The 25,140-nt window shown below is 45.3% G+C and overlaps 1 protein-coding gene and 1 pseudogene across 1 annotated transcript; both read right to left on the bottom strand.

Annotated features, from left to right (window-relative positions):
- Positions 1–11,374: 11,374 nt before the first annotated feature.
- Positions 11,375–16,878, bottom strand: LOC122239490. Its single transcript, XM_042989204.1, has 3 exons — positions 16,834–16,878; positions 15,992–16,175; positions 11,375–12,087 (listed from the first exon to the last, which is right to left on the bottom strand). The coding sequence occupies exons 1-3, from the start codon at positions 16,876–16,878 to the stop codon at positions 11,375–11,377; spliced, it is 942 nt and encodes a 313-aa protein (XP_042845138.1).
- Positions 16,879–23,003: 6,125 nt separating this feature from the next.
- LOC122239489 lies at positions 23,004–24,668 on the bottom strand (annotated as a pseudogene).
- Between the last annotated feature and the right edge of the window lie 472 nt (positions 24,669–25,140).

The raw sequence follows: 25,140 nt of genomic DNA, 5'->3' as shown, positions 1-25,140 counted from the left end.
TGTTTCAAAACTCCAAAATTCAGAGACCCCTGCAACTTGGACACACGCTGATCCCTTGGGGGGAGGGTTTTTCTGTGCCTTGGCTGGTGTCAGCTTGTCACAGGAAACAGTCACAAAACCACGCAGTGGCATTGGCTTGGAGTTTACGATAAACCACTACACACATCTGTCACCAGGGTTTGCTGCCCTCAACTGATGTCTTTGTTCCTGTACTGGTAAACAGAGTCTCTCAATGGTGCCCACAGGGTCTTTTGCCTGTGGACAGGCTGTGTCACCTCTACCAAGTGCACTCCAAGCAAGGGAACTGCTTCTCCCCATGTGACCCAGGGGATCCTCAGACAGTGCTACTGTTTCCGGGGGCTCTGCCTTGCTTCCTCACTGGAGCACCACCAGGAGCTGATCACTGAAACTTCAGATTCTATGCTCTGCTGTCAATAAAAAAACGTGGGGTGTGGAAACCATCCCCTTTTCCCCCATTAATTGCTTTGGGAAACAGTGTTCTTGTGAAGTCCCTTGTGTGTGTTTCACTCTCTCTCTTTAGCTCACCTCTCTGCAATAAGGATCCCTCCCCACCATTGCACCCCAGATTCTTTTCTCCTAGAAATCAACTCTCTGCATTTCCTACTATCCAGTGGTCATTTTTTTTTTCTGTTTGTAGACATGCAGCTTTGTTCTCTAAGACCTCTGATTGACTTCTTGGATGTTCAGAATGATTTTATATTCATCTAGCTATTAAGGGGATGAGGTGAGTTTAGGGTGACCCTAACCCTCTGCCATCTTAAATCTCTCCTCTTGGACATTCTTAGGTACACTGTGCTATATGTAAAATGTGCTTTCTTCTGCATCCCACTGAACCCAGATTCCCAGGTCCTTTTTGCCTTTGAGTAGCAGGACCCTCCACCCAGGTTACTAATAGCTAACTTCAACTGTCCTCCCTCAGGGCTTTAGGGACAGTCCACATTTATTTGGACAGGCCCTATCCAAGCATATGTCCACTCTTCAGCTCTCCAGAGGCTGTGACTTACTTCAATATGTTGATGATTTGCTTATCAGCATCCCTAATGAGAATACCTCCAACACAAATTGTTCTTTGGACCTTGGCTTCCTGGGACTATAAGCTCTCCCCTTCAAAGGCCCAAATTTCATCTCAGAAAGATCAGTTCCTGAGACTAATATTGGCTCTTGGGACTAAGAGCTTCTTTGACCACCATAAGTCTCATTTTAAATATGAAAGCTTACTCTCCAAAACTGCAGCTGAATTCCTTTTTGGGTATGGCTGGGTTTTGTCAAATATAGATACCGCAATTTGGATTAATAACAAAGTCTCTTTGTGAGTCCCTGAGGAGACCTGAGGAGAAGCCTTTTGAGTGGGACCCTGAAATGACAAAAGCTTTTGGGGCCCTAAAACAGGCACTTACAATGGCTCCAGTTTCAGCTCTGCCAGACCTCCTGAAGCCCTTCTCCTTATAAGTGCATGAAAGGAGGGGAATGGCCTTTGGAGTCTTGATACAAATGCTGGGATCCTCTGAATGTCCTGTTACATACATATCTAAGAATCTAGATCCTATAGCATAAGTATGGCTTCCCTGCCTCTGAGCACTGGGGTCTGTGGCCCTACTGGTTGAAGAAGGCTCAGAGAAGGCATAACTGTTTATATACCCCATCAGGTATTGGACACCCTCAATTCTAGGGCATTTCATTGGATCTCCAGTAGTAGAACTACAAAACCCTTTTATTAGAAATACCTGAACCAAATATCTGGCCATGTCAGACCCTATATCCTGCCACCTTACTGCCAGATCCCACAAGAAATCCCCCCTTGGAACATTCTTGTCTAGAAAACCTAAATTTAACTTGCAGTGACAGGCCAGATCTTCAGGATATGCCTCTATATAACCTAGAGGCTATATGGTTCAGGGATGGCAGCAGCTTCATAGTTGGAGTATGGGTCTCTGGTACGCTATTGTTAGCTTAACCAAAGTCATTGAGTCTGGACCTCTGACAATTGCCACTACCTCAGCACAAAAATCGGAACTAATTGCTCTTACCCAAGCCTTCCAACTGGGCACAAAAATGAAACTAAACAATATACCTATTCAACTTATTCCTTCCACATTGTCCATGCCATGATTCTACTTGGAGAAAGAGCCCTCCACTCCTCCCCGCCAGCCCAAAATACCCTGGTTAAACATGCCTCTGAGATTTTGGCCTTGCTAGAGGCAGTTATGCTCCATGCCCAAATAACTATTATTCATTTCAAGGCCCATATAAAATATAATGATTTGGTCTCTGTTGGAAACAACAGAGCTGACAGATATGCAAAGGCAGCCTCTAGGCTGCTCCTTCAAGCATCTCTGGTTCCCAATGTAAGTCCCTTTTCTCCACAATATATTCAGGAAGAAACCCAAAGGGCACTGAACAGGCTTTTCCTTCACTTCAGAGTGTTGACTGCAAGACCCCAATTGCAAACTGGTACTGCCAGGAATGTTACAATGGAAATTTCTTAATAACTTACATTAGGCAACCCATCTCAGGGGCAAGGCCCTTCAGTACCTAGTGGGACCTCTTTTCATTGGCAAGGACATTCCCCAAACCCCGTTGGCTGTCTCCCATGTGTGTTCTACCTATCATGACATTTACCCGGAGGGGGCCCATAAACCTCCTCCACTTCTTCAACCTATCCAAGGATGAAGGACTCTGCCATAGGAAGACTGTCAGATAGATTTTATGCACATGCCTCCTTGTAAGGGGTTCAGGAATCTATTGGTCTTTGTAGACAACTTTATGGGATGGATTGAAGCCCACTTGGCTTTCTCCTGAAGAGGGAAAAATCAAGAAACTGGAAAGGCTGACTGGATATAGAGGTTATGGAGGCATCTACTGAATTTAAAGAGGGGAGAAAGTGTTGCCAGTTGAACTGGGGAGAACCTGAGGCCCTGAGACCTCCACCCAACCTGTCTCTGAGATGTCCCAGGAGGATAATGGTCTCCTGGGAAGAAAGAATTCAAGGATGGACCAGACACAAAGGTTGAACAGTGCAAGTGGGGAGGTTTGTTAAAGTGAATGCACACTCTGGAGATGTGAAAACAGGTGAGCACAAGGGAAAGCTACACCCAAGGCATGGGTCTCTAGCCTTTATTGACAGTTGTTAACTTAGGAATTGGAGTGGGATATTTATTACTTGGTGAGGGGATTTCTTTGGAAGATAGGTTTCTTTCTTTTTCTTCCTTACTTGGTCAGTGTTTCTGGCTTTCTTTGTCTTGGGCATGTCTGGTTTGATCTGGCTTCTTGTGGCTTTGTTTTTGGAGTGCTGCCAGGATAGATCTCTAACTTTCCCAGTAGTTGGCCATGACTCCCTTTTTTCTGGTCTCCAGGAATCCTGTTAAAGCCTAACTAACCACCATTCCCCATAAAATACTTTAGGCCCTTAAAATATTTTAGGGAAAAAGGGGTGATGGTCCATCTTCCATAACAAATTCATCCTGGTGTAGGACATTGACCCTGCCTGAGGTCTTCAGAAGTACTTGCTATCTAAGTTTTAGGAAATCTGGATGGACAGATAGGAGTAAAGGGAAGTCGTGGATTGGTCCAGGGAGTGTTGGTAAGTTTCATCTTCACAGGGGATAGGTTATAATCCCTGGAATATCATAATTGTAAATGAATTTGTTGGAGTATGGAAGAGATAAATTTGACAAGAAAATTAAACAAACAAGGTTCAAAAAACAAAAGTAACAATATAGCCAATATTGGACCTAAAAGCAGCAACAACCAGGTTACAGATGGAAGTGCCTCACACACAGCCTTCAAAATACTATTAGTAAGGTCAGTCCCTTTGGTATTTGATGGAGCCATTTGGCTTGGTCATAATTTTTAGATGTTTTCTTCCACCTGTCCTGTGGTGTTGATATAGGTGCAACATGTTCTGTTAATCAGCACAAGCTTCACCTTGTTCAGCCAATAAGTAATCCAAAGCCAGCTAATTGTCCATAACCACACTGGTCAAAGATTGGTGTGACTTAGAGAGATCTGAGAAAGTGGATGTGGTAAAAGTGAAAACTAGTCTATCTTACACTGCTGTCAGATTTTGTAGCGTGATTTCATTATGTGCAAACCCTTCCAAGGTGCTAACACAGCATGGTACCTGGTATTGCAGACATTAAGGCTTATTGCCCTCCAGGCTTTAGGGTGAGGTCAGGTAGAATTATTTATGCATGCTCCTGGGGGAACTACATGCCTTAGGGTGCAACTGCCCAATGTTCAAGGTTATCAATGCATAAAAACCCTCAAGCCAGTGGGTAAACACTGGCCCCTGTATGTTGTGAGAAGGATGTCTACAAATAAGAATATGGTTGAGAGGGGCACATAGAATCATGGGATAAGTCACTGTTTCCAGTTTCTTGATCTTCTGGGCCCACCTGGAAGGGTTATTATGTGTTAAATTGGGGTGCAGAGGTCCTCATTTTATTCTGGAGAGTTTATGAGTATGCTTAAGGAAGGTAAAATCAGAGTAATTGTCAATGTGGAGTGGTGTTCACCTGGGCCATGATCCAAAACATGGGTATATTATTGGGGTTCCATGTGGATAGCTAGATCTGGCTATCTTCCACCAATGGGTAGTATTACAGTCTGTGCTATTTCTGTTTTCTAAGTAGGCACATCACATTTTGTACTTAGCGCAGCACTGATTGGAGAATTGTTTGGTGGTCCAAGAATCTTGACTTGCTCCATGAGGAGGTGTTATTTGGCATCTGAACATTTTTTATTTTTTATTTGTTTTGTTTTTTTGTCTTTGGTGTTATTTAGCAGCCTGGACTTAAGTATAATTGGGCACTAATTCCCGAGATATCTCAAGTGGTGGGAATGAACAAGTCTACACTTGCCCAAGTTGTGTCAATAAGCATTCCTTCTAGGGCAGGGAAACTAGGTTCAGTATAGTTTTTGTTTTGTATTGTTTAGGAAAGCTATACTTGGAGAATGAGCAGGAGAAAATAAGGGTTAAAAAGGGGTAAGAAGTGTCTGCTTGAGGATGTAAATGATGGATCCAACAGCTAGACAAGTTATTATCCTGGGAGATTATGTTGGAAAGATTTGTAAGATAGCTTTCCCTCCACTCCTGCCTAGGTTGAGAAGTGATGAGAAAATGAGAAAATATGACTTTGATGACTAGGTTTGAGGAATAAGAAATTAGTAAGAAATGAAGAAGAAGAAGAAGAAGAAGAAGAAGAAGAAGAAGAAGAAGAAGAAGAAATAATTTCTTATTAATAAGAAAGCCAATTTAAAGGTCCAAATATGCAAAGGTTTGCAAGGAGGAGAAGCAGTATAATAAAAAACCCAAGAAATGGCTAACAATACAAAACAAATATTCACAGTGAGACATCAATCACTTATCTTTTTGAAGATGCAGTTTAGATCTTTCACAGAATCAAAGAAATAAGGTGGAATTTCCTCAGCGTTTAGTTGTGGGGAGTTTGGACCCACTGTTGTTGTTGTTGTTGTTGTTTTTCCCTAGACAAATGAACCCAGCCTATACCTTGAAGCTTAACTGCTATTGGGGTGCTAACAAGAATCTGATAGGGTCCTTTCCATTTGGGGTCTAATTTATCTGAAGCTGATCACTCCTTACAGCTTTCTAATAAAACCGTGTCCCCCCCTGGCTTGATCTTGGGACAGGATCTTTCTCCAGCACAAGCAAATTTTGTTGCCATGGTCCATGATAACCTTCTGTGCCTGTCCTAGATTGACTAAAATTTTTATAAGTTAATGGGTTTCTGAATCAAGCAGCAAATCTGCTGTTAAGAAAGCATCCCATATAGGATTTCCAAAGAGCTGAGTTGGAGGTCTCTTTTAGGGGTCATTCTAATTCTCAACAGGACTATAGGCATAAGTTTTATTCAGGATTCTGCAGTTTCCCAGCAAAGTTTGGCCAAGAGTTTTTTTTTTGTTTTTGTTTTTTTTTTTTGTTGTTGTTGTTTGTTTGTTTTTAAGGCTTTGATTAGCTCTCATGACCTTTCCTGATGGTGGGGGTCTCCAGGCAGCATGGAGGTAGTGGTTACTCCCCAGGGCAGAAGACATATGTTGAGTAAACTTTTCAATAAATGATGGACTATTATCTCTATGCAAAGACATTGAAAACATGGGATACTTTCTTTTAGTAGGATTTTTACTACTTGAGTTTTGTTTTGTTTTGTTTTTCTGTTCTAGAAGGATAAACCCTATGTAACTAGTGAAGGTATCTACAAAGACAAGGGAGGTATTTATATCCTTGAGATGGGGACATCTGAGTGAAGTCTATCTGCCAGTCATCTCCAGGGTATGTGCCTCACTTCAGGGTGGGCTGGAGGAGTGGAGATGGTCTATGCCCTTCCCCAGAGGTGTTTTTGTAATGTAAATCACAGGCCCTGGTGACTTCTTTGATCACACATTACAGGCCAATTCCTGAAAAGACTTTATCAACTAACAAGGTTAATGCTTTTCTTTCCAAATGAGAGTTGTGTGTTCCCCTGATGATTTTCCATCAGGATGCCTGGGGAAGCATCACCTTTTGATATTGTTTTCATCATCCATCAGGATCTAGTTGGTAGCCTTTCTGCAGAGCTCAGTTTGTTTCCCTTTCTGTATGCTGGGGCCTTGTTGGAGGCCTGTCTTAAGAGAGAATAAATATGTTGTATTGAGAGTGCTGTCAGGGATGAATTTTTAGCCACATTGTCTGCTAAATTGTTTCCTGCAATACTTAAATATCAGTATTTCCCTACTGATGGTCTCTGAAATGGATTACAGCCACTTCTGTAGGCTCCTGTACTGCTTGTAAGAGATCAAGGATCTCTTGGCTATGTTTTATGGGGAGTTTGGGGCAGTTAAAAGTCCCTTTTATCTCCAAATGCAGCATGGGTGTAGAGTCAGTGTACATATTACCTCTTTTGCCTTTTCCTAGTTTTAAAGCTCTAGTTAAAGCAATAATCTCAGCCTTTTGTGCTGATGTATTGAGAACAGACCTCCTGCCACTATGACCTGGTGAAGGTCTACCATGGCATATCCAGCTCTTTTAACCCTTTCTTTTATACTACTGCTGCCATTGGTAAATATTATATTGTCTGGGTTATCCAAAGGTTGGTCTTTTAAATCTGTATTACTGGAGTAGACTTGTTCTATGGTTTCTACACAGGGGTGAGCTAAGTTTTCATCGCCTTTGGATCGCAGAAGGGTAGCCAGACCAAGAATTTGGCACACTTTAAGGATCTCTTCTGGACACTCTAGGAATAGAGCCTGATACTTAGTAAGGTGCCCTTCTGTTAGCCATACATGTCCTTTAATTCCTAGACTCTCTGTAGCTAGTGTGGAGTTCGTATTTCCAAGGACTGACCTAGGTTTACTTTGGTGCCTTCTTCCATCAAAAGTGCAGTGGCAGCGACTCCCCTCAAATATCCCAGCCATCTGGCTGCCAGTGTGTCCAGTTGTTTAGAAAAATAGGCCATTGACTCTTAGGCCAGTACTGATTTTTTAATAACTACCCACCCCCCAGGACTACCCCTTGCCTTTTAGCCACAAATAATGTGCAGGGCTTTTCAAAATTAGGAATTCCCAGTACAGGGACGTTTGTGAGCAGGTTCTTAATTCTTTGAAAAGTCTCTTGTTGTTTTCCCATCCATTCAAGCAGGTCGTTGTCTGGGCCTCTCAAAACTTTATTCAGGGGTTTGGCTATCAATCCAAACCCTGGAATACAGATTCTGTAAGAGTCTACCATACCTAGAAACATCTTAAGCTACTCTTTCATTTGTGGTAAGCCTACATGTGGTATGACTTCTTTGAGCTTCACAGGAAGTTCCCATTTTCTTGGGATCAGAATATACCCCAAATAAGTTAATTCCTGTTTGGAAATTTGGGCCTGTGTTGGGGCAACCCTATGCACTTATTCTCCCAGGAGGTTTAGAATCAGGATGGTGTTTTTATCTGATTCTTCCTTGGAGGGGCTATGGATTGAGTATATCATCTACATATTGTTAGAGAACTCCAGTGGCTAAAGTGAACTTTCTGAGTTTTCTGGCAAGAGCATTACCAGATAGGAGGGTACTATCCCTAAAGCTCTGTGGTGGGACTTTCCAGGCATACTATTGAGTTACATTGATAGATAGGTCAGTCCATTCAAAAGCAAACAAGTATTGAGATTCTAGATATAAGGGTATGCAAAAGTAGGCATCTTTAAGATCCAGGACTGTGAAACAAGTGGTACCTTCAGGTATCTGGTCAAGAGAGTGTAGGTATTAGGCACAATAGGGTGTATGGGAATGACAGCCTCATTTATAGCTTGGAGGTCGTGGACCCTCTGGTACTCCCTACTTGGTTTTAAAAGTGGTAGGATTGGATAATTACAGAGAGACTGACATGGAACTAGGAGGCTATATTTTAGGAACTTTTCTATTAAGGGCTGGAAACCTTGTTGGGCTTGAGGTTTAATGAGGTACTAGTGTTTGCAGGTGTAAGTAGTTTTGTCCTTTAAGGTAATTTTTGCAAATGTTGCAAATACTGCTTTCCCTGGAATTCCTTTGTCCCACATGTAGGGATTGACTCAGTCTTAGATTTATGGTGCAATATTATCAGAAGGGTCTTCCTGGTGTGGGGGCACAAGCTAACTAGGAAGAGGCCCTTTGTTTCTGGGAAGTTGATAGTATCTCCAAGGGTGGATAAGAAATCCTTTTCCAACAGAGGGCTTGTGCATGTTGACATGGCCAGGAATTTTGAGTTATGAGACAATTTACCCATAAAGAAGGTAGGGTTTCAGTGAGATATTTTGATTTTGGCTTTCCCTCTCCCCTAACAATAGAACATGATTCAGAGTTCAAGGATCCAGAATGGGAAGTAAGGACTGAATATGCGGCTCGCTCCCATGTTATTCAGAAATCTGACAAGTTTACTTGCCACATCAAGAGTTACCTATGGTTCCTCCCCAAAATGGTGATGTTTTCGTGGGAGCCAGCAGGAAACTCAGGCCCCATCAGTCATTCAGGGCAATAACTGGTAAGGAATCAGATCTTGATTGCCTTCAGACATGAGGTCAGTCCCTCTTCCAATGCCCTTTGCACCCAAATAGAGGGCAGGACACTTTACTGGAGGATAATTTGGAGGGCATTCTTGTCTACAGTGGGCTGGGGTCCCGCAGGAGAAACAAGCTCCTTTACCTTGTGCTCTTCTTTGGGGTTGGTTTGGGTGGCCATGAGGTGGTCAGGCAGCCTAATGGCAGTGGCTAAAAGCCTTAGTCTGTCTTCATTCCCTTTGTTCCTTCCTTTCTTCTTCAGCCTGATCTCGATTTGAAGACAGAGAAAGTCACATATACAAGCTGGTTAAAGGGAGTTGGGGCCCTAAAGCCATCTTTTGGAGCTTTCTAAAAATATCTGGGCTGATGGGCTTATGAAGAGGGTCCCCAGGATAATTGCTTTTCTGGAGTGTCTGGGTCTACATTAGTGGATTTTTGTAGTCTTTCCACCAAGCAAGACTAGAAAAGGACAGGATTATTGCATGGGTTGTTATGCCCAGAATTTGCGATCCCCAAAGACCACCAGGGAGCCAAGTCTGATGCAAAAGCAAAGAGCCTTTATTCGAGCTAGCTCGAGCTCAATCCCCTACCTGCACCGATGCAGCGGTGAGATGCCAGAGAGAGCCAGCGAGTTTCAAAAGCACAAAGGTTTTATAGGGGTCTAGGGGCAGTTGGTGAGGTAATGGCTGTGGCCTCAGCCGATTGGCTGGGGAAGGGTCGGAGTCCCATTACGCAGGTTGCCGGGCGTGTTTTGATCAGGAAGTTTGAACGAGTGAGCGGGAGGTTACTCAAGGGGAGAAGGCGTGGTCTGAGGTTTCTGTGATTTTCCTGGAAAAGGGCCATGTCGGGGACATAGTCACTCAACGTGGACACAGAACAAGATGGAGTCGGCCGGCGTTAGTCCGCTCTTTCATTCCCCCCTTGTCATCTAGCTTGCGGACCCAATCATGGGATGGCTGCATTTCTATTTTGTCCTCTTCTGTTATTAGGTGCTTGCACTGAGCACGGAGGACCATTAGTTGGATGGCTCCCACGCAGTCCCTGACAAACTGGACCAGTCTGTTGATTATACAGGGTCCAAGGGTTACTAGTAGGAGCAGGATGGCGAGGGGTCCGGCAAGGGCTGAGATGAGGGTAGTTAACCAGGGAGACCAGTTGAACAAAGACTCGTACCAAGACTGAGATTGTTCTCTCTCTAACTTCCGTTTTTGCAGCCCTTCCCTTATGAGGGCCATAGATTCTTTTACGACCCCCAGTGATCAACATAGAAGCAACATTCTTCCCTTAGGGCTGCACATAGTCCTCCTTGCTGCAGGAATAATAAATTTAATCCCCTTCTGTTTTGGACTACTACTTCTGATAAGGAAGTAAGGGATTCCTGTAAATGAGAAATTGATTTTTCAATTCTTTCTATGTCTAAGTCAATGGCTGCCCTTAGCGTTCCGTAGTTTTTGTCCTGAATGACGACTGAGGATATTCCGGTCCCCGCCCCCGCTAATCCCAATCCCAAGAGCACAGCCAGAGTTAAGGTTGTAATAGGCTCTCTTTTATTTCGGGGGTTAGCAGAGCCTAAACTGTTAAGTATTTCTCCCCCCAAATGGCATACTAACTTGGGGATCAACTGAACGAGTATGCAGAAGCTTTCTTTCGAGGAGTTAAGGACCTGGGAGTGGACGCAGGGAGTAAGGCCGCTGGAACAGGCCCACCATGCATTTTTGGGAGGGAGTAGATACACTGTATTCCTGGGAACTGTTTGGGTTTCGTTACAGAGATGTGACTGCTCAGGGGGTACGTGGCCTATAAAAGTGCCTTGCCCTGTTACCGCCTGGAGGGTTAGTCTTGCAGTAGCCTGCTGCCATCTGCAGGAGCTAGAGTTGGAGGCTGTTTTATAATTGCCTGTAATGTCAATACCTTTGTAATATGGGGGCCGGACATCTAGACAGAGCCAACAGGACTTGGTCAGGTTGGGCCTAGAAGTGTTTAGTACGTGGTATGCTCCGACAACCTTGCTCCACAGGAGGTTTGCATCAGATAGTAAGTTGTGACCTGGGGCAGGAGATGCGGGTGACGCTCTGGTAGGGACAGGGGATGTGGAGGGTGGTGTGGCTGGGGCCTGGGTGTTTCTGGGCGTGGCTGTCCAGGTAGGGGCAGGTCGGGGAACTAGTACTTGGTTGGGTCCTACCCTTGTGGGGGACTGCTGGGTAAGGGGAGTCACTTGCATTCAGAGAGTAAATAACACTCCCTTGTCTTTGGCTCCTGGCCTAACCCGGTCGTATATCCTGAGTCCCCAGGTTTTTCCACTCTCCCATCCTGTTGTTTTTTTACCTTGGCTTGTAAAGGATATAACTATGGGATTGCCATGCCCCCAGACATATGGTGGTCGGGGCCACTGGGCCGCTTTACCACAATGAGATCTCTGGTGCGTGGTGGGGTCCACCAGATGTGCCCCGTGAGACACATGACCAAGAGGTGCCAAAAGTAGTCAGCTGCGTCCCCGCATGTGCTCGAGCAAGAGTGGCCAGGGCAGACATAGAAATAAAGGTTCTGCGCATGGAATCCGGGGGCATATGGTGACAAGGGAAACAGAGTTTGGAGGTCTACGCAAAATTCTGGGAACCAAGTGTCCCTGGGGTGGCTCTGGGAAGTCTGATTAAGTATTGTCCCCGAGCTGGTGTCTATGATCTGCCAGGTGATGTTTTGGGGGGCATGGGGACTCTCAGCAGCATGAGCAGTGACAAGCAGAGCTAAAAGAGTTACCAATATTAGGTGGGTCGAATGCTCTGTAGCTTGAGTTTGAGCAGGTTGTGTTGGTCCCGATTGATGGCCCATTGCATGACGAAGTCCTTCTGGATCCAGGAGCGGTCCACTGGCTGAACATCGATGTGGACCCAGGTCACGATGCCGTCTACTTTGAGAGCAGTGGGGGTTGTCAGCACCACGATGTAGGGTCCCTTCCAGCGTGGCTCGAGGGTCTCTCGGTGGTGCCTCTTGACGTAGACCCAGTCTCCCGGCCTGTACTGATGAGGTGTCAGCGTTGGCCAAATGTCCTTGTGCACCCTCTGGAGCCCTCTCAAGGAAAGAAAATGTTCTTGATCTTTAAACTCAACAAGAAGTTCAGCTCGAAGGTTGGGAATAATAAGGCGTGGCCTGCCAAACATGATCTCATAGGGAGTAAAACCCAAGGTGTAAGGAGTGTTCCTAACCCGGTAAAGGGTGTATGGTAGGAGAGTCACCCAGTCCCTGCCAGTCTCCATGGTTAATTTGGTAAGGGTCTCTTTTGGGATTCTATTCATTCTTTCTACCTGTCCTGAGCTCTGGGGCCTATAAGCACAATGTAATTTCCAGTTTGCCCCCACTGCCTTGGCTACTGCCTGCATTACCCGCGAGATAAAAGCTGGTCCATTGTCTGATCCTATCATGGCAGGAAAACCATACCTGGGTAAGATGTCTTCTAGTAGCTTCTTAGCCACCGTCTGAGCCATTTCATACTTGGTTGGGTATGCTTCCACCCAGCCAGAGAAGGTGTCCGTAAATACTAAAAGATATTTATAACCATACTTTCCTGGTTTGACTTCAGTGAAGTCAACCTCCCATTGGGCTCCTGGTCTGGTGCCTCTGAGCCTGGTTCCTTTTTTATTTGATGTGGCTCTCACGTTGGTGAGTTGGCAGGTCTTGCAGGCAGATACAACTTGCTCTATTTTGGTGTCCTGTTGGTGAATCTTGATTCTGGCATGTCGGATTAAGTCTTTTAATTTTCGGGCCCCCATGTGAGTAGACCAATGCATGTGCTCTAATACTGAGACTCCGAGCCGGTCTGGCAGCACGAGCTCCTTGTTAGGTGTATACCACCATCCCTTTATCTCCTGGGCCATGGGAAGTTTCTTGATCTGCTGTAACTCCTTCAGGGAGTATTTGGGCTGGTCTGGTAAAACTGGGTCTCCCGGATCTGGTAGTTGTATGGTCATGGTGGGGACTGAAGTAAGGGCTACTGCCTTGGCTGCCTGGTCAGCTTTTTGATTACCTCTAGCTACCGGGTTATCAGCTTTCTGGTGCCCTTGACAGTGGATAATGGCTAGCCTGGCAGGAAGCCATAAGGCCATAAGAAGGTCAAGTATCTCCTGCTTATTTTTTACAGTCCGTCCTTCTGCCATCAGTAACCCCCTCTCCTGATAAATTGTCTCATGAATATGAGCTGTGGCAAACGCATAACGGCTGTCTGTGTAGATGTTAAGCCATTTTCCAGCTTCCAGCATCAGCGCCTTGGTGAGGATTATGAGCTCTGCTCGCTGGGCTGACATTCTGGAGGGTAGAGCCTCCACCCATACGGTGTCCTTTTCGGTGACAACCGCTGTACCCAGATACCTGTGTCCATCCCACACAAAGCTGCTGCCATCAGTGAACCAAGTAGCCTCGGCATCGGGGAGGGGCCGGTCGGTCGGTCTGTCTGTAATCCTTGTACTTGCTCCAGTATTCCAACAGTCATGTAGTGGAGCACCTAGGTCGGGTCGGGCAGCAGGGTTGCAGGATTGAGGGCCACACTGGGGTGGAACCGCACTCATGGAAGGTTGAGTAGGAGGCTCTTGTAATGAGTCATACGTGTGTTGCTCATCCATCTATCAGGAGGCTGTTTCAGGACCACTTCAATGGCGTGTGGGGTCGTGATCCAGATCTCCTGTCCTAGGTAGGGTCAGTTTGTCTGTGTCCTTGACTAGGAGTGCTGTCGCTGCAAAAATTTTTAGGCATGGTGGCCTGTCGGCAGCCACTGGGTCTAGGTTCTTGGACAGGTAAGCCACCGGGCTGTTCCAAGGGCCTAAGGCTTGCGTTAGAACCCCTTTTGCTATTCCCTTATGTTCATCTACAAAGAGGTGGAAGGGCTTCATAATGTCTGGCAGGCCCAGGGCTGGGGCACTTAGAAGGGCCTTTTTTTAACTGATTAAAGGCAGTTTCTTCTTTTTCAGCCCATTTAAATGTTTTCCCCTCTTTGGTAGCTTCATATAGGGGCCTGGCAATCTCAGCAAAACCTGGAACCCAGAGGCAGCAGTAGCCAGCTCATCCTAGAAATTCCCTTACTTCTCTTCGGGAGGTGGGAGTAGGGATCTTTAGAACAGTTTGTTTTCTGGAATCTGATAACCGCCACTGTCCACCCTCCAGGATATATCCCAGGTAGCTTACCTTCTCCCTGCATATCTGAGCCTTCTTCGCGGATACCTGGTACCCTAAGGCCCCCAGGGTACCCAGCAGTTCCTGGGTCCCTCGCTCAGTCTTTGGCCATGTCGGCAGCAATCAGGATGTCATCTACGTACTGTAGGAGGGTGAGGCCAGGGTGCTCCCTTCTGTACTCACCCAGGTCCTCATGTAGTGCCTCATCGAAGATGGTGGGCGAATTTTTGAATCCCTGAGGCAGCCTTGTCCAGGTGAGTTGCCCACTGTGGCCCTCCTCCGGATCATGCCACTCGAAGGCGAACAAGGGTTGGCTCTGGGGTGCCAGCGGCAGACTGAAGACGTCCTTTAAATGTAGTACAGTATACCAGACCCTGGAGGGTGCCAAGGAGCTCAAGAGAGTATATGGGTTGGGAACAGTTTGGTGTATGTCCGTGACCCTCTTATTTACTTCCCGGAGGTCTTGTACCAGTCGGTAGTCATTTGTGTGAGGCTTTTTGACCAGCAGTAGGGGGGTTGTTCCAGGGAGACTGGCAAGGAACTAGTACCCTTAGGCTTCGTAGTCTCCGGATGTGTGGCTGGATCCCCTTCCGGGCCTCCTGAGACATGGGGTATTGTTTGATCCTTACCGGACTCTCTCGTGGCTTGAGCTCTACCAGGACCGGGGTTCTGTGAGCGGCTAGTCCTATCCTCGCCCCCGTCTCTGCCCAAACCGAGGGGAATTCTTGTAGCCATCTGTCTATATTATCCTCTCTCGGGAGCGCCTCCTGGTGGAGGCGGTATTCATCCTCCAGTTTCATGGTCAGGACCTGGATGGGGTAGCCCTTGCCATCGGTGACCTGAGGCCCCCCTTGTCTGAAAGTTATCTGAGCTCCAATCTTGGTCAGTAAGTCCCATCCTAACAGCAGGTAGGGGCATTTTGGTATTACCATAAAGGAGTGGGATACCCGGCCTGGCCCCAAATCTACCTTTCTTCAGGTAGTCCATGAATACTGGCTCATACCAGTTGCCCCTTGTACCCAGGACTTCTTGCTGGCTAGTTTTCCTTGTGGGGTGCGGAGGACCGAATGTTGCACTCTGGTGTCAATGAGGAAATCAACAGGGGTCCCCTCCACTTTAAGAGTTACCCTGGGCTTGGGGGGAGGGTCTGAATCCCGACTCCCCTAATCACTCAGTTCATTTAACTCTAGTACTTTTACTCAATCAGTCTTGCTTCCCTTCCCGCTGGCCTTTTTCGGACAATCTCGGGCCCAATGCCCTATCTCCTTGCAGTATGCGCACTGATCTTTCTGCAGCCTCTGCTTCCTCCCCTTGGTGGTTCCTTTACCTTTTCTTACATCGTCCGCCAGCTGCAGGAGACGGCGGTCTTGTTCCTTGGGGGAGTCAGCAGTGGTAGCTACTAGTATTCTGGCCAGGTCTCGAGTCTGCTTACTGCTGGCAGCCGCCATGGCGTGAGCCTGCTTGTCTCAGGAGGCTCCCGGTTATTATATACCTTTTTGGCTACCACCAGTAAGTCCTGCAGACTTTTTTTCTCCTAGTCTATCTATTTTCTGTAATTTTCTCCTAATGTCTATGACCAATTGGTTTACAAAGGCCATGATAACAGCTGCCTTGCTTTCCAGAGCCTCTGGATCCATGGGGGTATAGGTACGGAATGCCTCCATGATCCATTCTAAAAAGGCAGCCGGAGATTCATCTTTTTCCTGTTGCACATTTCCTACCTTGGCCAAATTGGTGGCTTCCTAGCATCCATTCAGAGACCCCCCATTAGAGTCTGGCGGTAGACCCGGAGCCTCTCCTTACCTTCTGCCATGTTGAAATCCCACTGGGGCCGAGTTAAGGGGAAGGAGGCATCTCTCTGAGCCTGGTTGGTGGTGGGATTCCCATCTGCGCCCAGAACTAGTTTTCGGGCTTCATTGAGGATTCTTTCTCTTTCTTCAGTCGTGAACAGGACCTGCAAAAGCTGCTGGCAATCGTCCCACGTAGGCTGATGAGTAAAAAGAACAGAGTCTAATAAATCAATAAGCCCTGCTGGTTTCTCAGAAAACTTAGGATTCTGAGCTTTCCAATTGTAGTGGTCACTAGTGGTGAAAGGCCAATAGTGATGGGCTGATTCCCCTCCGCGTCTGGGGGTCCGGTGGCTCGCAGGAGCAGAATAGTGGAGTTGGTGGCAGAGGTGGATTGCTCCCTCTGAGCCCTTTGTCTGCTAAAGGGCGGGCTTCCCACTGGAGTGTTTCCGCCTCCTGCTCTCAGAACAGCGTCTGCCTCCCCCCGGAGGGGGAGGATGGTGTTCTTCTGGCATCCTAGGAGGATTATACGGGGGGGGGGGAATAATTCTTCAGCCCCCCCCCCATAAGACAGGGTAGAGGGGTGTTGAAGGCTGGGTAAGACTTTTCTTGTTCTCCTTCTTCTCTGTCCCCTGAAAAGCAAGAATGCGTTTTGGCTCCGGAGGGAGTGGGGCTAGGAAGGGCTTAAGCCAAGAGGGTGGGTCTTCTACAAGGTCCTGCCAAGTGATAATGTAAGGGAGCTGATCAGGATGGCCCGTCTTAGGCCGAGAGATTATACCCCTGACTCGGTGGATACCTCTGGTGGCCATCCGACATTGAAAGCTGGCCACTCGCTAGAAAAAAACACCTGCCACCGACCCTTTCAGACTTCCACACTGAGGTTGTTAGTTCTTCCCCTGACATCCTTAAAGTGATCAATCATAATACTTAGAGGAGTAGTCTGAGTCTGTCTCATAATGTCCGTCCAGTAAGTCCACAGAACAAAACAGAGAAACACAGAAACAAATAGAGGGCCCCTAGAAACAGTCTTCCAACTCCGTGGAAGCAAAACTGAAAGCTAGATGATGGCCTCGCGCCGACCGGCGGGAGCAACCCGCTTCGTGTCAGACCTTTGAGGGGAATCCACGTCCCTCCAGAAGGGAGGATCAGAATGTCTTCCGAAACTCCTGGCCCATGGTCCTCCAGTGTGTCCACTTAGACCGCGCCGGGCACTACCAGAATTTCAGAAATGAGCTCACACAGAACAGATGGAATGAACATACACTAACCGTGGCCAGTCAGGCTCTCCGGGTCAGGGTTCCCTCGGGGGTCTTGGGGATCCTGGGACAAGCCCTCAAATGTTATGCCCAGAATTCACAATCCCCAAAGACCACAAGGGAGCCAAGGCCAATGCAAAAACAAAGAGCCTTTATTCGAGCTAGCTCGAGCTCAATCCCCTACCTGCACCAACGGAGCGGTGAGATGCCAAGGAGAGCCAGCGAGTTTCAAAAGCACAAAGGTTTTATAGGGGTCTAGGGGCAGTTGGTGAGGTAATGTCTGTGGCCTTAGCTGATTGGCTGGGGAAGGGTCAGAGTCCGGTTATGCAAGTTGCCTGGCGTGTTTTGATCAGGAAGTTTGAATGGTGAGCGGGAGGTTACTCAAGGGGAGGAGGCGTGGTCTGAGGTTTCTGTGATTTTCCCAGAAAGGGGGCATGTCGGGGACATAGTCACTCAAGGTGGAAGGCACAGAACAAGATGGAGTCGGCCGGCGTAGGTCTGCTGTTTCAGGGTCTTGGGTGATTTCCCTAACCTTGTAATAATTCACTGGCTTGATTATTGCTGGGAATGGCCAGCAAACACTGAAACAGTGGATGAAAGATTACTCCACACTTTGCTATGAAAGAGAGGAGAAGGCATGGGGGTCAACGTTTGCAGATGAAGAAGACCCATTAGCCTCACTCATATTCTCACTTATTGCAGTGCTGGGCCAGTCACAAATCTCAGTTGGCTTGTTGTGTACAGAGGGCATATAACTTTTTAAGCATGCAAAAACAAAGGGTGTATGACTTAAAGGTGAGAAATTACAAGAAACTAATCAAATCAGAGCCAAAGGCAAGTGTCTATATGTCCTATTGTTTTGCTAAACTTTGTACACAATGTATAGATAACCGAGTTCCCCAAGGACTGCAGAAACTTCTGGGAGGGCTGGCCCCTGGGCATTCTGCAATCAGGGCAGTTACAAGCCTCTGACATTCCAAGAGACCCAAGCCCCTCCCAAACTTAAATGTAGCCCATCAGAAATCTCTGTGTTACATTTTAGCTAGCCAAGCATTGTGTATAAGCTCGTCATCCTCAGTAATAACCCCAACAGATGATAACATCTTTCATGCCCTCCAAAAGGCATAGACCATGTGGTCCCTGCTGCCCAAGCTGGTAATTCAAATAGGGGTATATTTGAGGTACTTCCATCATTCCTTTTGGATAGGCTAGGAATCATGAAGGGCATCTGCAAGGTTCGTGCTTCTGCCAGGATGTGGAATTGCTCCTCTGTGTTGGCAGCAATGAAAGAGATTGACCATAAGGTCCTTCCAGATTAATTCAAAAGACTGCGTCAGGTTCCTGAATTCCTAGTACATTTGCTGGGATCCTCAGAAAGTTGGCTTAAGTGCTCACGGCACTCCCTGAAATCTGACATTGAAAATGGAACATATACTCTTGTGGTCCCCTAAGGTCCACCCACCACTCCATGTAGGGGGCAGAAGAGGTCTTTCTCTTGGCATGAATCTGGTAAAGGAGAATAGAGTGGTTGATGTGGTTGATGTGAGTAGTTGCTTCTGATGGAGCTGATGGATCTGGGGTGTCACTCTGGGTCTTGGGTTGTTCCCTGTGGGGAGCAACTGTGAGAATTCCTTTCTTGGGACCAATTTCTAAATGACCCCTCCTCACTGTGCATGTTCTATACTTGTTAGGGTCATCCCTGAGGACCATAAAGGCCTGGTCATAAGTGATTTCTACCCATTTTTCTAGTTTCTTACAGAAAAGATCAGGTTGCAATATAGTGTCATAGTTAAGACTACCATTTTCCAGCCAGATTTCCCCATTCCCTAGCTTATACTGAAGCCAAACAGTGTTACAAAAGAAGATAAGAATTTTCCATTTTAGGCTTTTTAATCAGAGCTGATCCTAGTATGTCAAAATGTATCCCGGGAGTCTTTGGGGATAGAGGTGGAAATTCCCATTGTCTTCAGGGAGAGAGTTGACTCCTATAATGAGAAAAGGAGCAAGTGAATAAGGGCTCCCATTATTAGAAGACTTGAGTTCTATTCTTCCAAAGAGAGTTATCTCTCTCTTTATCATGAACTTGGTAGGATCTCAGGTGGGATCTCTTTCAGAGAGTTCCAATGATGAGTGGACCATGGCTGTCCTTAACCTGCTGTCCACACATCACCCTGTAATCACAGCGGTGGTTAGCATGCTGTGTGATGGCCCTGCCAGTCCTGGAATCCCAAAGCCTGTGCTTTATCTTAAGCACAGCCTTAAGTGGCAGCCTTCTGGCCCTGAGAGAAGAAGGCTTCCTGAAGACCTCAGTATAGATGATGCTAAACAATTATCCCTGACATGCTGGGGTAAATCCCTCAGGAATGGGCATCATCATGACTCTAAGATCTCTTAATGTCCCATTCTCCTTGTTCTGATCAGGTGTTCAGCAACTGGTGGCAGACAACTGCCACCAAAAGGCAAGGGTCTTTTTGATTGTTTAAATGTTTCTTGTCTATAGGTATCTGTTGATCTCTCCCACTTTTCAGTCAGTTCTGGTGAAATTAACCTCTATTTTCCAATTCTCTTTTTATCCCTGAATTATTTGGGTTGCATTACATTTAATTAAGTGCCAACTAAGACAGACCCACAGGGATAAATCTCAATAAGTGGGGTCCTTTTCCAGGGAGTAAAACAGTTTATAGTCTGTTTTACATTATATTACACAGATACAACAGTCTGACTTGGCCCTCTTGCAAGACCTTTGTTATAGGTGGCAAAACATCTCACAGGTCCTAGTGCCCCACCTTCAACAAAGGATAGTTCAGAAAGGTATGAGAGGAAATGGCTGAAGCTAGACCCAGGGCCGGGGCCTAGGTGGTCAGAGTGTCCCATAACTAAGAGAGATTTTTGCAGAGATAGAGATAGACTGGGAATATCAAGAGTCACCTAGGGATCAATGTGATGGATCTCAGGGTGCTGTTTGTAAGCATCACTCATATGAATAGCCATGAATCACTCTTTTATGTGTCTCAGTTTCTCCTACTGGAAGTCTGAAATAAGCAGGGGGGCTTGGAGTACTGGAGTACTCAGAGTGTGCGTGCATGCCTGGGTCACCAGAAATTAATTACCATAAGAGGGAGTTCCCCATGGGACTAATGCTCTTCTGGAGGAATGACCTTAGATACTTCCCCTAGGTTCTTAGTTGCTCAAGAAAACCTTTCTGTGGGAAGGAACAGGTGCCCCTTATTCTTTAGGAGTGAAAATAAGTGTCCCATAAATACTAACAGACTACTACTGTTCCCAGTAGATCAGGAAGAGAGAGTAGAACAAAGAAAATATGGTTCCTAAGCAACTCTCAGCACAAGGGAGGCAAGAGTTGAAGACTCACCAATGAAGAGTGCTGCTCAACATACGGTTATCTGGTCCCTTTGTGGTCACAAAAAAGATATTGCTGGGTGGACTGGGGAGACTCCCAGGCCCTGAGCTCTCCACCCAATCTGTCCCCTGGGACAGAGTATATGCACATACATATACATATACATATACGTATACATATATATGTATGTATATGTATACGTATATGTATATACATGTATACATCACACACACATATATATCACATCTATCTATCTATCTATCTATCTATCTATCTATCTATCATCTATATAATATAGATAATGAAGATGTGATCTATCTATATATCTATATCTATATCTATCTATCTATCTATCTATATCTTACTATTTTCAATAACATGGATGGAGCTAGAGAGTATTATGACAAGCAAAATATATCAATCAGAGAAGCAACAAATACCATATGATCTCACTCATACACGAAATTTAAGAAAAAAAGGAAATGAGCAAAGGGAGAGAGAGAGAGTTAAGACTCTTAACTATTGAGAATAAGTGGCTGGTTACCAGAAGGGAGGTTGGTGGGGTAATGGCTTAAATAGGTGATGCAGATTAAAGAGTGCCCTTGTTGTATGGAACAACATATTGTTGTTGTATGGAACATACATATGGAAGTGTTGTATGGAAGTGTGGAATCATTATATTGTACACTTGAAACTAATATTACACTGTTTGTTAACAGGAATTAAAAACTTGAAAAAAAAAAAACAAAGATGTGGCACACACACACACACACACACACACACTGGAATATTAATTATCCATAAAAATAATAAAATCTTGACATTTGCAATGACAAGGATATAACTAGAGAGCATAATGCTAAATGAAATAAGTCAATCAGAGAAAGACAAATAACATACAATTTCACTCATATCTAGAATTTAAGAAACAAAGAAATGAGGGGTATCTGGGTGGCTCAGTCATTTAAGCATCTGACTCTTGATTTTGTCTCAAGTCATGATCTCACAGTTCATGGGATTGAGCCCAGCATTGGGCTCTGCACTGACAGTGTGTATCTTGCTTGGGATTCTCTCCCCCCCCCACCCCTCTCTCTGCCCCTCCCCAGCTCGCCCTTTCTCTACATCTCTCAAAATAAAGAAATAAACTTAACTAAAGAGAAACAAATGAGACAAGGGTATTAAAGAGAGAGAGAGAGAGAGAGAGAGAAACCAAGAGACAGACTCTTAATTATAGAGAACAAACTGATCATTACCAGAGGGGAGGGGGTGCAGGTTGTGTTAAATAGGTGATGGGAATTAAGGAGTACACTTATGTTGAGGACTGGGTGATTTATGGAAGTGTTGAATCACTATATTGTACACCTGAAACTAATAAAACACTGGCAGTTAACTGGATATAAAAGAAAAATTAAAAATAGAGAGGATCTTTGGGTCACTATGGCCATAGAAGTGATAAACTCATTGGACCATGCCAAATTTGCCAATAGGAGATATCCAAATCTAATGTTTTCCATTCTCTGTGAGCCTTAGCAGGAATCGCTGTGATGGAAGGATGGGCTCAGTGGCAGGCAATAAATACCCAGGTAAGGGGAGAGTGAACCCTGGTACAAATATATGGCTCTACAGGATTTTCCTTCCTGTCATTAAAGCAAGAAGTTAATTAGGCTTTAACAGGACGCCTGAGGCCATCAAAAGGTCGGTCAAGGCCTATTATTAGGAAAGTTAGCAACCTGTGTTTGCCACATTCCACAAACAATCCTACAAAAAAGCCAGATGAAACTACCCAGGCCAATTCAAAGAAGGGCAGAAACCCTGACCAAGTAATGGAGAAAAGGAAAGAAACCTTGCTCTCAAAGTAATCTTCTCCCCAAATAATAACTGTTTTACCTCTGAGTTAACACCTGTAATACAAGATAGAAGACCCAAACCCCGGGCACATCTCTCCCTTGAGCTCGCCTGCTCTCACATCTCTAAGTGTACCCTCACTTTAATAAACTTTCTCACTTGCACTGCTCAACCATTGTCTGGTCCATTCTTGCATTCTTTCTTGCCAGGAGACCACAATCTTCCAGTGAAGTCCCAGGGGGCAGATTGGGTGGAGAGCTCAGGGCCTGAGAGTCTCCCCAGTCCACCCAGCAATATCTTTTTTGTGACCACAAGGGACCAGATAACTGTATGTTGAGCAGCACTCTTCATTGGTGAGTCTTCAACTCTTTCTTCTCTTGTGCTGAAGAGTTGCTTAGGAACCATACTTTCCTTGTTCTACTCTCTCTTCCTGATCTATGGGGAACCAGGCTGGTAGCATTTATGAGAGACTGATTTTCACTTCTAAAGAATAAGGGACACTTGTTCCTTCCCACAGAAAGGTCTTCTTGGGCAACTAAGAACCTAGGGGAAGTATCTAAGGCCATTCCTCAAGAAGTGCTCTCAGCACTTGCAATGATATCAAGGGACAAGATGACCTTTTCTTCTATCTTGTAGGAGATAACAGACCTAAACAGATTAAAGATGATATACTCCACCAAATTCATATCTGGAATTTAGTAATTCAAGGGCAATGACAGATGCATCTCCAATCACAGGAAGTTTTCTTCCCACTTCTTTGAAGGTCACCACAAACTGAAATGCCCAGAGTCTAAGAGACCCCCAAAAACGAACCACCAGAGTCCAGAGTCAAAGCTAAGCAGCAAGGGTCATTTATTGCAGGTTCGAACCTGGACCTCTGCGCCCTCGTTGCCGGTGACGCCGAGAGGCCCTGAGAGAGGTTTTTACCCCCCTTTTATAGACAGGTACAAACAAGTCATGGGGAAATCAGGAATTTTCCACAGTTACAGAGCTGCGATTGGTTGGTGTTTAAAGTTGGACACTTAACAGTATTCGATTGGTTCCTGCCTTTAGGTCAGACCACAACAGGGGGTACGGGTATCACAATGATTGATCAGGAATACACGGATGTGCCAGGCAACAATGATTGATCAGGAGTACACGGATGTGCCAAGTAACAATGGTTGATCAGGAATATACGGATGTGCCAGGCAACAATGATTGATCAGGAATACATGGGCGCGCCAAGCAATTGTACAGAAGCGGAACAAGCTGGTTAAGCTTGGTTAGGTTTCAGTTTCCCGTAACTTAAGCTTTTAAGTTTTAATTTTCTCAGGCCTCTCAAAACTTGTCAGAGTGAGTCCTATGAAGTATATTGATGATTTTACCACAAATTCCAACAAGTGTAACTTCTTTCTCAGCTGCTGTGAATGTGGCCACCTCAGTTTTCATCTGTTTAGGAACTGAGGAATGAATACTACCACAGTACCCTCAATCTGAGGACATATCAATAAGAAGGTATTACTTCTTGTCTTCAGGCACCTTAATATCAGCTTTTTCATAGAGAGCCAAAGATCCTACTTCAATACACTTGAGCTGGTTTTAGCTCCCTATCTGCTTGGGTATATGTTGCTGCTGAAACCATTTTCATAGACTTGGTAATTTTCTGGATGCTTTTGATTGACTTTAATTACCTGGCACTGTTGCATCCACACAACTCCTGAAACAATGCTACGGGTACCAGTGACAGTCACAGCAAAAGTTTATTGCAGTGAGAGGCAAGGCCGACCGATCGGGACACTCTTAATCAGAGTGTGGCCTCGAACAGCCTGGGTACATAGTTTTTATAGCCAACCACCTCGTCTTATCATCACCTGGGAACAGAACAAAGAAATAGTTCCCAGATGGGGGTGGAAACAGTTCAGACCTTCTGCCGTTAAGCCGTAACCAGTTGACCTCCTTAACCCTGCCTCCGGGGCCACTTTTTCAAAGTTCTCAACATGCCCTTGCCCCAATCCAATCAAACACTAATCCAGTTGATTTTCCTTGAACTTTTGTCCCCTTGATTGATAGGACAAGGCTGTTATCTCTTAACCTACAGTGTCAAAACAAAGCTGTTATTTCTCAAGGCTACAGGTTAGCCCTAAAATTTAACCCTACAGGCAGCACATTTTAAAGTTGCCATTTTGAACTTGGATCCATTGCATCTGCACAGCCCAGGCCAATAGCCCAGTGATGCTCATCTGAGAGAACATGGTCGTACCAGACATGATGAAGGTCATTCAGATAGGCCTCTGTGGTTCTCTTTTTTAGTGGTGTTGTTATCTGCTTTTGGTATCAGGGCAATGCTGGACTCATAGAATGAATTTGGAAGTTTTCCTTTTATGTTTTTTTTTTTTATTACTTTGAGAATAATGGCATTAACTTTCTTTAAATATTTGGTAGAAATAATCTGTGAAGCGATTTGGCTCTGGGTTTTTGTTTCATGGAAGTTTTTTGATTACTGATAGAATTTTTTTGCAGGTTATGAGCCTAAGTTTTCATTTCTTTCTTTCTTTCTTTCTTTCTTTCTTTCTTTCTTTCTTTCTTTCTTTCTTCTTCTCTCTTTCAATTTAGATACAAGTTAATTACCATATAGTGGAGCATTGGTTTCAGGAACAGAATTTAGTGATTCATCACTTACGTATAATGCCCTGTGCTCATCCCAAGTGTCATCTTTAATTCTCA

Source organism: Panthera tigris, chromosome B3 (assembly GCF_018350195.1).
Source record: "Panthera tigris isolate Pti1 chromosome B3, P.tigris_Pti1_mat1.1, whole genome shotgun sequence".
Classification (NCBI taxonomy): domain Eukaryota; kingdom Metazoa; phylum Chordata; class Mammalia; order Carnivora; family Felidae; genus Panthera; species Panthera tigris.
This window is presented reverse-complemented; position numbering and strand designations above follow the sequence as displayed.